At 37.4% G+C, this 15923-nt stretch overlaps 1 protein-coding gene across 3 annotated transcripts; it reads left to right on the forward strand.

The window, feature by feature from the left end:
* The first annotated feature begins 1897 nt into the window (after positions 1-1897).
* Positions 1898-15652, forward strand: LOC105447351. 3 transcript variants are annotated; one of them, XM_030987016.1, is made up of 10 exons: positions 1898-2033; positions 2372-2765; positions 4049-4096; positions 4963-5174; positions 6554-6643; positions 8466-8616; positions 9665-9850; positions 10275-10571; positions 11914-12117; positions 15476-15652. In XM_030987016.1, the coding sequence occupies exons 2-10, from the start codon at positions 2393-2395 to the stop codon at positions 15526-15528; spliced, it is 1614 nt and encodes a 537-aa protein (XP_030842876.1). In that variant the 5' UTR covers positions 1898-2033; positions 2372-2392; the 3' UTR covers positions 15529-15652. The 3 variants fall into 3 exon arrangements, with proteins under 3 accessions (XP_030842876.1, XP_011683559.2, XP_011683560.2); XM_011685258.2 differs by having other exon boundaries at positions 1905-2070; XM_011685257.2 differs by lacking the exon at positions 11914-12117.
* Positions 15653-15923: the final 271 nt, after the last annotated feature.

Consider the following 15923-nt stretch of genomic DNA (forward strand, 5'->3'; position numbering starts at 1 on the left):
TTGAAAAAAAAAAAAAAAGTGTATGTGTATGTGTGTTATCTTTTTTTTCTGTTCCCATATTTACTCATTAGTTATCATTGTAAATATGTTTTTGTCATCGGTTATTCTAAATACTGTTATTTTGTTTTTGTTTATGTACCTTTTAAGGGGCCCCTTATCACAAGCTCTGCTTCTCCGGGGTCCCAAACCTATCATGTTTTTTTTTTTAATTTCTTTTGTGTCAATTGATTGTAAAATGTTGTGTTTGATTGGTTTGAATAAACTTGAACTTGAACTTGAACTAGATGGTAGTATATAGTTTCCTATAGCTCTCAGCCAACGCCCAATAAACAAAACTCACACATATCAAATCTATTATGGGTTTTGGCTCAATGAATCGAAACAATACGTCATAACTGTGTTTCCAGTGTCAAATGCCATTTCATAATGTATAAACGAAATATTGTGACTTCTTCTACCAATCAGAGCGCTATAGGCCTAAGTGTCGTTCTCGTACATCAGATTGCACAAACACTATTTTGTGGCGGGATGTAGAAAAAAATATATATTTAGGTGCGAAGACAAGAATTAATTAAATAACAAAATTATTTGGGCTTAACATGAAATTCGCCCAGCCGCAGAATAGCAGTTGCCAGTGCCCGTGCCTTAACATGACAACACTTTGCCTTAAAAAGGATGCCACACGTGGGAGTCAACGTTTTCGTCGTGCAAATAGAAAAGTCCATACTGTCGTGTTGGGATCGGTGTATGTGATATTAGCAGTAGACGTACTTAAAATGAAACAGCAACTGTTATAGAAGAGACTTGTAATTCCGAAGTCACATGACAGTATTTATTATCTCAAAACTTTGGAGAATCAAATCAGTCACATCGTTATGAACAGCTTCCACATCCCGCCCCCCCCCCCCCCCTCCACACTCAGAGGTCGGAACGACCACATGCGTGTTGCAAAAATGTCTGGTAAAGGGGTTTTCGTGCGACAAAGTCCGGCCCGAGAATTGTAAAAAAAAGGGGTGTATTTGATTTTTCACCCGGAGATTTCTTTAAAAAGGGGGTGTTTTTCTTTTTTTCTCTCATCTCTTTGGACTCCTGAGAAATTACTCCAAATTTAGGGGGGTACATTGAGCATTTTTCCTGATTTAGGGGGGTCTCCGAGGGAGGAAAAGCCCGCGAAAAGCCCGCGAAAGGGGGGTACGGAAATGTTGGTAGTCCTCAGATAGGGGGTGCTTTCAAAAAGAGGGTACGAGCATATGCTGAGTGGGGGGCCGGGTTCCACATACATGTATGTACAACTCACGATGAAGAGAGAGCCAGCTAGAAAGAGGGTATTGATCTACGGCCTAACAAAAAGATGTTGTATTGCCCTTTGCGACCGACCCCACATTTTTCAAATCGACCGTCGGCTTTTAAATTAACAAGTTTTTTTGTTAACCGTTAATAAAAAAAGTTTTAAAGCATTAAAAACTGAGAAATATCAGCCCAAAGAGGGAGTTTAAAACGAAAATAGATTTCCGACCGACCGACCCATGTTTTGGACCTAAAGAGCAATACAACATTTTTTTTTGTAGGCCTAATGGTGATCAAAACATAACTCCTTCCCCAGAAAGCCAAAACATGTAATATACATCCAGAAGGATACAAGTAATATGAGGGTAGGTAACATCGTGTGAAAGGGACAAAGACATGAATGAGGGCCGCATTAACAGAGGCATAACAATTAATGGGCCCGTCAGAATAATGGACTACTTAGTAGTTTTATGTATGGGGCTTAAACAAGATAGAGGTGGTCTTTCCTGGAAAAGTTGATTATGAATGCAATTGGTCTTTCTATGGGGAAGGATTATAAAGATATAAGAGGGTACTTTATAATTAACTGGGTTTTGGGACAATATACTACACAACAGTATATAGGAGGCTAATGAAAGAGTTAAATAGTATTGGTTCTTGGGATTGGGCCATACTAAATGTTTGAGTTCACTCGACGCTGGCATTACTTTTTGGCAGAATACTCCGCAGTTTAAGCAGGCTGCACGGTAAGATCACTTCTAAACAAGGAAGATCTCTTCAGTGGTAATTTCAAGTCTATTAAGATATTTTTTCCCTCTATGATAATTTTAATCGATTTCACTTGACTTACTCTTGTAATGGCTTAAAAGATTTTAACCTATATGGGCAACAGTTTTTCATACGAATTACATATATCAACCATTTGTTTTAATATTACTTTGCATTACTTTTCCATTCGCTCTTTCTTAGTAAGTATGCATCTTTTTTTATATGTTATTCCCTTCTTTGTCTTTCATTTGCTTTCATTCTGATGCAAAATGCCAATCGTTACTCAATGGCAAGTTCTTCACCGATTGTTTTGCAGATACCCATACGAAGTAGAGCCATGAAGTTTGACGGGGTTAAGAATGCTCCCATCCTGCTGTTGATGGTGACGACGATCGCTGTAGACCGATGTTCGGCACAGCTCCCGACGCCAAGCGCTATCAACTTTATTGGCATCGGCTACAACATCCTCGAGGGGAATCCAGAAGGGGGCGAACTTGGCAGTGGAGGGGTAGACCCAGGCCTCTTGGTCAGTAGACGGATCTTAGAATTGAGTTACGACAACGCGAAACTGTCGAGTGACAGTCAGTATCGAGTTCCGGATGAGGTGTATTTTGTCCCCCGAAGCAGTGCCTATACTTCGTCGTCACGTACCACATTTCATGGTACTCAAAGTTACGCATCCAAGCTTTCTGCACAAGTTGATGTATCTGGTAAGTAGATATTTATTCGATCACTATCATCACTTCATTCTAAAAGATTACAATAAATATATGACGTGCTTGATAGAGAGAGAGAGAGGGAGGGGGAGGGAGAAATGTGGAGGTGTCGTGGTCGAGTGGATATGTCACCGGACTGTCGATCACAAGATCCTCGGTTCGAGTCCTGCCGCGGCACAAATGACCTTTGGCAAAAAATTAATCTACATTTGCCACACTTGACCAAGGTGAGGTAAATGGGTACCTGGTAGGATTATTCCTTGAAATGCACTGTGCGCTGATAACGGCTAATAATTATTATGTAAAGCGCACTGATATGTCTTAGGAAAGGAATTGCACAGTAAGTGGTACATATTATTCCTCTAGATTATCCTCGAACAGGATGTTTTCTTTGAAGAGATATGCGTAATGTAGTAATGGTAGTAGTAGTAGTACTATAGTAATAGTAGTAATAGTAGTAGTAGTATAATTTATTGTATAAATTGTTTAGTGCAAGGCTAATCTGCCACAAGGTTTTATTCATGAAGATACCTTAGTGCAATTTTGTGTTTATACATGGTAATTATTCATAACCATAACGTGACCCTTATTTAATCTCAATGTATATGTATACCCCAAAATATATGTGAATATGTGTTTCTAATATAAGTAGAAGCAAATATATATTCATGCAATTGTGCAAATTTATGTCAATTCAAACATTCATTATGTGTTTCCTTGGATTTAAATATAGTCCTTCCGAAGATTATGTAGAGCGAAAGCTCGGCTTGTAAAGGAGACAGCAAAAACCGCAACCAAGTCACGTCGTGTCATTTCTTCAAATATATTATTTACATAATATATATCACTTGTGAAAATTTCACTTTCAGTTGTGAAAATTACTTTTCTATTGATTTAACAAAACTCGACGTTGAAGAAGAGGAATATTTAATTGCATTTTCCGGATTAGATTTTGGATTCAACGATAATTAAACAAGGTGCTGGAATTTGGAAATTTGATTGCAGTTTTGTGTCAATTTTTTAAACTAAAATTTGAAATTAAACTATGAAGAAAACAAAAGACAATAACATCATATTCATAGGACATGATAAAGTAAACTTCCTCCAGTACCATGATCTTTGTAATTCAGTTTGGTCAGGTCTAAAAAAGAGAATTTTTGTTATGATTCCCTTAAACTGATTTGAATATTTGAGATATATAATATGTCGCAAATATTGAGGCCTATTCCTAAAAAACATTTACTCTCTTATCTCTCCCCATTCGTTTGTCTCATCAGGGTCATACAGTTCCGTTTTCACTAACGTTGAATTTGCAGCCAGTGCACGTAAGTATTTTGTTTTCTAGCTTATATAGTGGTGTGAAGAAGTGTTAGGCAAATTAATAAAATTGTGCATTATCGAAGAGAAGCTAGGGCGCCGGCATAAATGGAACTAAATTCGCTATAATTTATTGTACGGGCTGGTTAGTTCATAGATATTTCATTTTTATGGGACAAATGCGTATTTTCTCCGTTGGACGTGGCTTTATGGCATTTCGGCAAATTGGCATAGAAGAAAACAATCTACTCAACTGATACACGCAGTCACAAAATAATCATAATATCTAGAAATCGAGAAGTGCAATGTACAGTATGCACAGTAAGTGCAGTGTCGTAGTTGAATTTCAACGAGCAGCGGTATGAAAATACGCTGAAGCAAGGGTTGAGTGTATTTATTCATCATTTTTTATCTTTAGAATTTATTTATTTATTCATTCATTTATTTGTAAGGGAGAGGCGAGGAGCAGTTCCGAGAAATTGCTGACTCAAAGGGAAGAAAACGGGGTTTTCACGAAAATTGGAGGTTGGCACATTTTAACATTTAAAAAAAAAAAAAAAAAAAAAAAAAAAAAAAAAAAAAATCAACATTGGTTTTAAAAGGGGCACTGGCATGATGTGGCCCCTGAATCTGCCAGTGTTATTCTCAGTACTGATGTTTAAACGTCGTAATCATTATGTTATATGAAATTCTTAATTCGCCATTTAAAAAACGTCATTGTAATTAAATTCATCATCATCATCATCATCATCATTATCATCTTTTTCTCAATGGCTTTTAGTGCTTTTAGTTTTTGAGGAGACTCATTAAAAATAAAACTTTATAACTATTTTAACATCGTTTCAAATCGTCATCATGCCAAATTTTCCTGCAGGCTATGAAACTATCTCCAATCGGATGTCTAGTCAGGGATCTGTCTTCTTCGCTACTCAGACGATAAGGAACCTCGGTAACGCGCGTTACCTGACAGAACTTGCTCGGCCTAATGGCTATGCACTCAATAATGGCTTCATTTCTGACGCTTGCAGTCTCCCAAACTCATACAATGAAGCTGCCTACATGCAATTTCTCAACGCCTGGGGAACGGTCAACTATGCAAATGCCTTTTACAATTAGGACCTCCTCAGTAATACCGAGTTCAAAGGTTTTCCAATGTTAAACAGTAAACAAATTCTGTCCAGAATAGGCCTACTTCAGAGCTTATAGCCTCATTCTCACGTTTACTTTTTTTTTATTTGGTATTATTATAATTTGTGCTCCTTAATGCCAAATAATGCTTTATTATTAGTTCTGTTAGCCTTTGTTTCAATTGTTATGGACAATACCTCTTTAATATTTCCGTGGGACTTTAATTGTCACCTCGTTCACCAACAAATCACCGTTCCTGGGTTCTTAGGCCTACATACACTCTTAGGAAAAAGATGCAAATTATAGCCTTGAAAGGTTCCAAACTTTGTCCGGTGTTTAGAATCCCCGGCCGAGGGGTCTCTCGATGCAGAGGAACCGCTGTGATAGGGTTCCTTTAAAGGCCCACTGCACTACTGGTAGCTACTTGCGCCCTCTATATAACAAACAATGCCTAATCGGTGACCATTAGTCCCCCATGATCCTCTTTTTCTTATGTTAACTGAGAGCTGAGTTGATGAGATAACCATCTGTCCAGTGACCTTGCAGAGCGGTCTAATCCCTCCTGTAAACTACGGCAGATAAGCTTTAAGGAACTCACCGCCTATAATTTCTTCAATAGGCTATGCGCGGCACAGAACAATCAAGTGACTTTAAAGTAATATTCGATTTTTATTCTGATAGAATGAATGCATTGAATAAGAAATGAACAAAAATCGGTAATTAATGAATGACAAGATTATGAATGAAAAGTGTATGGCCCTCATCAACTATTTGAACATGTTTATCAACCTTATCAGTACCGCATCCGGTCAAAAAGAATTCTTTTCCCTGAAATATTTTGGTGCTTTAAATATATATTTTTTTAAAGTGCGGCAAAGAACATACCTTTACATTGTTATAGGAAACGTTTTTGAAACTTGTAGAACCTTAAAATGGTCTCAATGGGAGTATGTTTCTGTGAAGATCCGCTTGTAAGAATCCATTTTTCGTTGAACATTTGTTTCAAGAGCCCTTCAAATGTGAAGCGGTAAATGGTGATTTTACGCGTAAATGCGTGGCAAAAGCTTTAAAGCTCGTTCAGATATGACGCGGCAAAACCGCTGCAGGTGTTTTAACATGTTTGTTAAGATGACGTTACATGTAATACGCTTCACGTTTCTGTATCTTAAAACACAGAGCTCACACAATACGCGCATGACGTTTGTTGCGCGCATTTTTCTTTTATGCCACATATAAAACCGCGGTGGTATTTTTTTTGCGGCGGTTTCCCGCGTTATATCCGAATGAGCCTAGATTAAAGTGTAAAATGAGGCTGACTGTATGTTATGTGATTTCAGCATATCGTGATTGAGGTGGACCTTGGAACCAGGGAAGGTACCAACTATGAGGAAAGCAGGTCGTCCTTTGTCGAATACGCATCGACACAGGTAAGGTTTTTCATCACTTTTATCTATTCATTTATTGATATCATATATTGAAGTGTACCAATCACCCAAATACGTTTTGCTCTTGATGTGTAGGGTTTAATGGCGCTACACAGTTTTCGAAATATAAGTTACAAATATTGCTTATACAAAGACATTTTGCAGTTTTAAATCACTCTCTCAATAAATAGAGAAACGTAGGTAGTTGTATAGAATAGGGTCCGCACGAACCCAAGTTCGAAGTGGGTTCCACGCGAGCCCTATAGGCCTACACCGGGCTTTATGTTGAGTAATTCAATGAGAACTAAATCTGATCTACCGTGAAGTCTTGTCATACATCGTACATAGCAATAAAACCAAAAAAACATCAATCAAATTTGGACAAATGAGGGACATTTTGCGAATTAAAGGCAGGGTATTCTACGTAGGCCTACACTGCCTTCTGCTGCTCATAATATGGGGCCAGTCACCACGAAATGAGTCCAGTGTCGCATTAGGCTCAATCGTAGTAATAGCGATGTATAGTGTGTATGTACTGAAAATTGACCCACCTACCACACTTAAGATTTTTCCAAAAATCGACTTATTAATGTCTTGTAGTTTATGTCCCCAGAGCTTAGGTCACGAAAATATCTCCTTCTAACATTTTTTGGCAAATAATATAGGCTATGTTACGCATCATTAACTTTACACCTAATTATCTCAAAACTGGGTAATCCCATTGTTTATAAAGACTAATTAGGTTTTTGTTCATATTTCTGGATATAATTTATCAATTTTAATGTGTGACCCCTTAATTTAAAGCTTACTTAATGTAGATTCATATAATACTTAAAAACAGGAATAAAATTGTTGACCAACTGGACTCATTTCGTGGTGACAGGCCCCATATATGTCCCAATGTGTCGACAGCCATGTTCCACAATGCATCAGTAACTGCATGACGCGCGCATGATGATGCTTCGATCGGTACAGGAACCGGAAATCGTTCTATATACACCGTCATCGAAAGATAACGCAATTGAAAATTTATTCCAGCAGTGGTGGTAGCAATGTCGGTATAAGAATATACTCTGCCTTAAAGCAATAATATTATGCAGGAACAACGACAAGAATACTATAAGGTCAATCAGAACAACTGATAGTATTACACAAAGATAGGGAGAACAACATTGTTGAAATTGCAATAGAAACAAACTATTAAAAAAAAAATATTAATAAAAAAAGTGAGGGAGGGAAGAGAATAGAAATTAAAAATTGTGTGACAATACTAAAAATCAGTACACCTAGTGATATGGCGCTGAAAAATGAGACACTATAATAATATAACTTAAAAAGTCTCAGTCGCATTCCCAATCGCATTTTCATTTAAACGGTAAAATAGTATTTGATAATAATTGTTAAGTCAGGAATGTTCATAAGATGAGAGAAAAATAACAGAGAGGGAAAAGGGATGGGGGGGGGGGGGGACAAGAGGAGAGGGATAAGCATAAAGTGTGTGTGATAGATTTATTTCTGATGATGTAGTAGGGGAAGGAGAAAGGAGGAAAAATAACAAAGTACTTTATTTTAGTAAAATGGCGACGTTGCCAAAGTGTTTACAATGAATGGAAAAAACCGTGGAGAAATAACTTAAGCTATGAAGGGATCAAAGCGGTTCTAAAGAGGGGATTGGGGACTTTAACACAAATTAATTAAAATAATTTAAGGGATGCGCACGTAGAAAACAAATGCAGGAACCCCTCCCCCACCCCCCCCCCCCCAAAAAAAAAAAAAAAAACCTAGCATCGCGCCTGTTTGAATCTGATCAATATCCATTACACAGGTAAGTGCCAGCTTAAGTGCTGCAGGATCCTATGCTGGATACAGTGCTTCAATTGCCGTCAACATGGACAGCTTCAACAGTGGAATGGAGAGCGGGACAAGTTTCGGCAGCACTTACTCAAGCTACACGGTTGGAAGCAGCGAACTAAACGGTGAGTCCTAGCTTCCTACAGACCGGAGGTACATAATTGAATAGGTGACTCGGCGCGACCAAAGCATCACAAAGTCGCGAGAAATTAATATTTTTTTAACGTTTAGGTCTGATTCTAAAAGAGTAAAGCCTTAGGTTTAAAATGATATGGAACTCGTCACAATTGGATGTTCCTAGACCTTTTTATAAAAAATATAAAAAAGAGGAATGTTCAGTTGCAATGAGTGTTACATTAGAGGAAACGCGTTTAAAGTCTGTAGTTTCTTTAAGCAATCCGACTACTAAGTTATTTCGCAAGGTGACAAAAAGATTAGCCCTCTAAATTCAGATTACACATCCTCTTCTTTATATTATCTAGGTACATCAATACAAACGCTTCACTTACTCTGTTTTAAAGTTTGAGGAGACCAAAATGAGAACAGAAGCCAGGGTCTAAAAGTAAATAAATCTACTTCAACAACCTCAAGATCGAACAAACATAGGTCTAAAAAAATACTGCCAAAATACCACTGCCTTCCAGATTGTTTGATGCTCCTCCAAATTATTGAATTACATACAAGACCATCTTGACCAAATACACCTTTATTGAGTGCTAACTGAAAATCACTCCATGTTACTGTTTGGTAATTTTATGGTGAAGTTATTTAAGGTACCGTGTGAGACCTGCACATGGCGTCAAATGATCTGTGATATAATGATCCGACCAGGGGTTGTACGATACTTTAATCATGCAATAATTGCTCTGCGTCAATTCCTACAATAACCAAACCCTAAACTTAAACCTAATTGCAACCCTAATCCTGATCCTATACGTTTGACGAAATACAGCCTGGAGCAATGGATGCAGGGGCACCGAGACCAGGGCCAAGATAGAAACTTTACTTCCAACCCTATACCTTTGACGAAATACATGGCGATGATGATGATATTAATGACGATAATGAAAATAACGATGATGATAATTATGATGACGATGCCGATGATGATGATGATGATGAAGAAAACTTAATGTCCCCCCCCCCCCCCGCCCCAACGTATTTTCTCCACAGAGCCCATCAAATTGGAGTTAATTGGCCTGCATGAGGTGTTCGATGAAAAATACTGGACCCTACTCTCTACCTACATCGGCTCTGGCCACTGCACCAGCTCTTTCCAGCGGTCCAGTGTAGGAAGCAACGTACTAACGGCTATGCAGAACTATGCCAACTATGCGTCCATAGCAGAAAGAACCGGTGGTACGTATAATTTTCAGGAATAATTGATATCGACCCAAACTTGGGATCTGTTTCATGGTCTAGCTCTGGGGACTAAACCCGAAGGCTACGGTAAGCCTTGCAAATTCTACTTTTTAAAATCCTTGACTTACTAGATGGTCCTTATATGTCTTAAATGAGTCGTATCGTACGAGCTTGAAGCGATGATCGCGTATTTTGGAACTTATTTGCTCTCAGAATATTTTTTCTTTCTATGAAAGGTATTGTTATCTAATGATTTACGGTTATTAATGGTTTAATACACTTCAGTCCAGGTTTAGATCCACCTTAAGGTTTTGGGCAAAATTGCACGTTTGGCCAAAACAGAAGCAAAGAACCAGCCAATGTGTTAACTAAGGACGATTTCAAAACCACTGTTCTCTGTCTGTTTTGTAATCGATCCCAGACGGACAAGTCTTAATCCCTCTAACTTGGCCTGATGGCACCTACGGCCTTCCTAAACCTACCAGCGGGTGTCCTAACAGCGAGTTCACCTGGCCTGAGGGATACCGGCACCACGACACGGAGGACGACAATAGCAACAACCAGTGGAGTAATCCATTGAACCTGGCAGGTTCATTTAGTAGGAACAACATGAGACACCACTTCTGCATGAAGACCACCAGTGTCGTTGACTCCAACTTGCAATGGAGCTGGCAACCAGGGAGTTACTGCATCTACAAGTACAACAGTTGCCCAGCAGGTATGTGCTAGCGCAATACAATAATAATTATGACAATAAGAAGAATACAACTATGGTAATAATAATGATGATAATAATAATCATCATCATCATAAAATTTACACAAGTAAAATTTCAGTAGGGTAGAACATATACAAAAAAGAAAAAGAAATTAATTACATTGATTTTAGGCCGAATCGAACAGATACGAGACTATTTTATCTCTAGACAAATAACAAAAGCATAATTATACCCTCCCCAATCACATGGGTCCTGTTTTATTCTTTGGACCATACTTCTTAACACGAGAAGTAATACGTGAAAGTACAGTGTTCCATTAACTTGACTCTCAGACCAAGGATCTCGCGTTTGAATCATTTCATTAACGTCGTTTAACAATAACAATTCACTTTTGACACTCTCCACCCAGGTGTAAATGGGTAGCTGGCAACTCAAGAGGGTAATAACAATTGCAAGGTCCTTAGGAAGAATCGTTATCTTTATTATTAATACTATGTTTATTATTATCATTATTATCATCATCATCATCATCGTTATTATTGCTATCAATATTCCTATTTTTATCATTATCACCATCATTATTACTATTATTATTATCGTTATTATTACTCTTATTATTGCTTTGATTATTAGCAGTATAGTTTAGGGGAGATTTTAGTTTATGTTCTCTGCCTTGTTTGATATAAAACGAACTAAGAAAAGTGGGTACTTATTGTTGATACCGGGTTAACTTCGTCCCATTGGGTCTTCGCGTCGATGTGAGTCTGGTGTAATTTTCGTGAATAATCATGCCCTAATTCCCAAAGGGTCGGGTGTAACGTTTGTGAAATACCTCTTTTCGCCAGAATCACGTTGGTCCTGTTTAACTGACACTTAATACGAACAACCAGCCGGCCCGTGTATGTTATCATTAATTAATTAATAATTAACTGTCACCGTATTTTTTTTAAAAGTGGAACTGGATTGGTATGATCGTATTCAATCTAAATTCACACATTTGGGGGTCTAAAATTACCTTAATAGCAATTTTAGGTTCTATAAGGGCACAAGAAATGTCATAAATAAGAATAAGAGCAATAACCATGCACTTTGAAAGCATTTGCGTTCTTAAACAAGAACTCAACTATCTTTGAAAAAAACATAATGTAACTCGACAACGTAATGATCGACCTTTCGTGTACATGTATATGGGTTATATGTTTTCACGAAAGTTCACGTAACCCGACCTGACACAAAGAGTAGAAGGAACGACGAAATAAGGCCGTCTCCATTGAGAATGAAATCCACAGCAGTGCAGGGTTATCCTTCTTTCATTTGTTTTGGTCGGGTTCTTTCCTTAAAGATTTCACAGAAGGTAGCATATACTGGGACGATGAGGATAATAACAATGGCAACAGCGCCTCGGGAACGAAACCCTCTGGAGGCTATAATAGCAACACACAAATCTTCTTCTGTTGCCGAAGTGATGGCGTTACCGACCGAGCAATCTTCCTCCCAACCGAGGACAACTTCATCCTTTCTCCCTCTCTATTCGATCTGCCAAGCGGTAAGTTATGTTTAGCTGATCGACACCCCCAACCATATAGCTAGCAGATGGGTAATGGTTGCGATGCACGCACGTCGTACGCACGCTTGTCTATGTATAGGCTTAATTGCAATCAGTGACAACTGTTATATATCATATTTAATAGCAGTATGATCAAATTTCTTAAATCAGATTTTTTTTTCTCACTGAACGGGCACCTTTGCATACATACAATTGTTCAATTCCCCCCCCCCCCCCCCCCACAGCCCAGGTCGAAAATCCCATAGAGACCAATAGAGACCATTAGGGAAATTCTATTGGTCGCTAATGGTTTCTGTTGGAGTCTATTGGTTTCTGTTGGACCCATAGAATTGAATCCAATAGACACCATTCAAACCATCAGAAACCAATAGCACCTATAGAAACCAATAGAAATAGAAACCAATAGGACAAATAGGACCAATAGAAACCAATAAGACCAATAGAAACCAATAGGACCAATATGACCGATAGGACCAATAGAAACCAATAGGACCAATAGAAACCAATATAGAAACCAATAGAACCGATAGGACCAATAGGACCAATAGAAAACCAATGAGACCTATAGAACCCAATGGGACCAATAGAAACCAATATGACCAATAGAATTAAGAAACATAGAAACCAATAGAAACCAATAGAAACTAACAGCTAAATCTATCTCATGCATATTCATGATTACATTATACGTGTTCACTGAAAAATACATTTATCATAATTTGTTAAGCAACTTATGACAATGCACATCAATTTTGTGATTTTTATTTTCTTTCGGCAATTAATGACCAATAGATTATTTGTCTGATCATGTTACAATTACATTCACGTTTTAGCAATAGATATATTTATTATTATGATTACTAACCAAGAAACAATTCATGTATGTTTAATATATAGAGTAGTTCAAGCCTCCAGTTAAAATAAAGGATATTTTTAAACTCACTTCAAGTGATTTTGTGATGGAGTTAATGCAATTGAGATTAGAATATACCTTTTTGGTGGACAGTTGCCAAAATCGGTTTTTTGAGTTATCATTATTGATTTACCAATACACTGCAAAAACCAGAGTGTTAAAATTAACACCAAGGAAGTTCAATTTAACACTTTCTTGGTATCTATATCGGACAACTCCTCTGGTGTTACTTAACACCATTTTCTGGAATTAGATAATTTCATTTCCACTTTTCGTGTTAATATTTGACAACTCCTACTGGTGTAGATTAACACCAATATCTGGAATCATAACAAATTCAATTCCACTCTTGGTGGTAATATCTGACAACTCCTACTGGTGTAGATTAACAACAATATCTGGAATCCTAACAAATTCAATTCCACTTTTGGTGTTTATATTCTTGTTGATCCAATGGTCCCACATTCCATAATTCCTATTATCGACCATTATCGACCAGGTTAGAAGAATCAGTGGTAAACGGATAATTCATAATCGATGTTGGCAACTGTCCACCAATAGGTATATTCTAATCTCCATTGCATTAACTCCATCACATAGATCATTTGAAGTAATTTTAAGATTAACAATTACATGATACAGGCTGGTACACGAATATATAAGAGATATGCATGTTGTTTCTTGGTTAGTAATCTTATAATCAATATATCTATTGCTAAAATGTTAATGTCATTGTAACAAGATCGGACCAAGATCGGACAAATAATCTATTGGTCAATAATTGCCAAAGGAAAATACAAATCACAAAATTGATGTGCATTGTCATAATTTGCTTAACAAATCATGATAAATGTATTATTCTGTAAACATGTGTAAAGTCATCATTAAGCGCGCGTACACTTTGTGAAAACTTATTCGACCAATCAACCACCTTAAACGAAATCACGTGATGATACTTTCAACACCGAGCATAAACAAACACCATATGTTACTTAACACCAAGTAATTATTAATGCATGCTTTAATCTGACCGGTGTTAAAAATAACAGCAATGGTGTCAACAAAATTCAATACCATACTGGTGTTAGAAACCCTGGTTTTTGCAGTGTAGAAGCCATTGGACTATTGGTTTCAATAGGAAATTCAGAATATGGGACCATTAGAAATCCATAGAAAGTGACTAATGGACCAACAGGAACCCATAGAAAATATCTAATGGACCAACAGAAACCCATCATAGAAGAAAATTTCAAAAGGACCAACAGAAACCCATAGAATACGTGGGTGGATATTGGTCCAATAGAAGCTTTCTGTTGGTCCATCAGCATTTTTGTCTGTGGAATGGTGTTGGTCCAATAAATATTTTCCATTGGTTTCTGTGGGTCCAATATTTCACTTTCCCTATTAAAACCAATAGACACCAATAGCTCTAATGGTTTCTGATGGTCCAATAGGATCAGATCCTATTGGAATTTCGACCTGAGAGAGGAGTTCATGCCTCATTACACATGGCGAATAGATAGAGCTGCTATCTAGATGTATTTTGTAAATTTTACATATTGAACATTAGCGAACCCTGTTGTGGTGAGTGGGATAGAAAATATGGACACAACTGAAGAAAGTAATGTTGCCGGCTTATACTTCGTTCAATCGGATCTTCCCGTCCGAGGGTTCGCGTCGGTTACACGAAATTTTGTAGATAATCGAGGCTAAATTCTCGATGGCTCTTGGGTAACGTTTGAGAAATACACTGATCATCTGCCACTCATTGTCATAGTTTTTGGTCCAGGTAACCCGACACTTTCTGAAAAACCTAATACAAATCTCCGTAAACACATTTCAATGCAAGATATATAATCAAAAGCGTTCCTTAAAAGCCGAAGGATACTTCGTCATTTGACAAATGTATATGAAAAAACATTAGCCTTGATTGATGCGAATTAATTAAATTTTATATCAATTGTTTGCACAATAAAGGACATAGTAGACAAAGTAAGCTGGAAAGAATAGCTTGTTTTTTGTAGGTTCCCAAGAATAAAATACAATATGAACATTATTTTCATAAATCAATTTAGAGTTTCTTAATGATTACAGTAAAATAGATATAATAACATATTTTCATAAACCCTTTTAAAGTTTCTAAATAATCGAGATATCCAAAAGAACAGAAGGACAAGAAGGGACGTACACAAAGAAAGGAAGCTGACATAATAAGATAAGAAATTACATGACAAAATAGTTCAAGGACCATGCGTCTTTGAACAAAAGTGGATATTTGCATTAATTTCACCCGACCTTTCCTGAAGACGGGGGTACGCTTTCACGAAAATACGTAAACCCAATAGCCCCACTAAACTCGACCCGCTGGAACGGAGTATTCTCCATTTGACTACCCTTATAACGTTTGTTTATGTTAACATCTAGGTCAACGGAATGACAGTAACGAAGAGTTGGTTTCGTTGGGACAACGAAGATGACAACAACGGTGACAGCCAGACGGCCATACATCCCTATGAAGGCCTGCAGGATGGCGGTCACAACATAGTGCTTTATTTCTGTTACTACCAACGGAGTTAAACTTGGCAAAGAACATCAGACGAATCAAGAATATAGGAGGAACAGTTTTAAAGCAACTTATTTAATCAGAATCATCAGCATTTTGGTGGGGTATACGTAGCTTTAGGCTTTCCTGCCTCTCCTATCGGTATCTCGTTTTTTCTTCTTCCCTAAATTGATAAGAAATATAGAGTAATAGACTTCAGGAACATTGGGATTTTGGAAGACAAGCTTTGAATCAATTTACGTTTTATTTAATTCATGACACCATCTAATACAAGTAAATCACTATAAGACAGGAGTTGTGTTCCGAGGT

Source organism: Strongylocentrotus purpuratus, unplaced genomic scaffold (genome assembly GCF_000002235.5).
Source record: "Strongylocentrotus purpuratus isolate Spur 01 unplaced genomic scaffold, Spur_5.0 spur5_scaffold_16, whole genome shotgun sequence".
In the NCBI taxonomy this organism is placed as follows: Eukaryota; Metazoa; Echinodermata; class Echinoidea; order Camarodonta; family Strongylocentrotidae; genus Strongylocentrotus; species Strongylocentrotus purpuratus.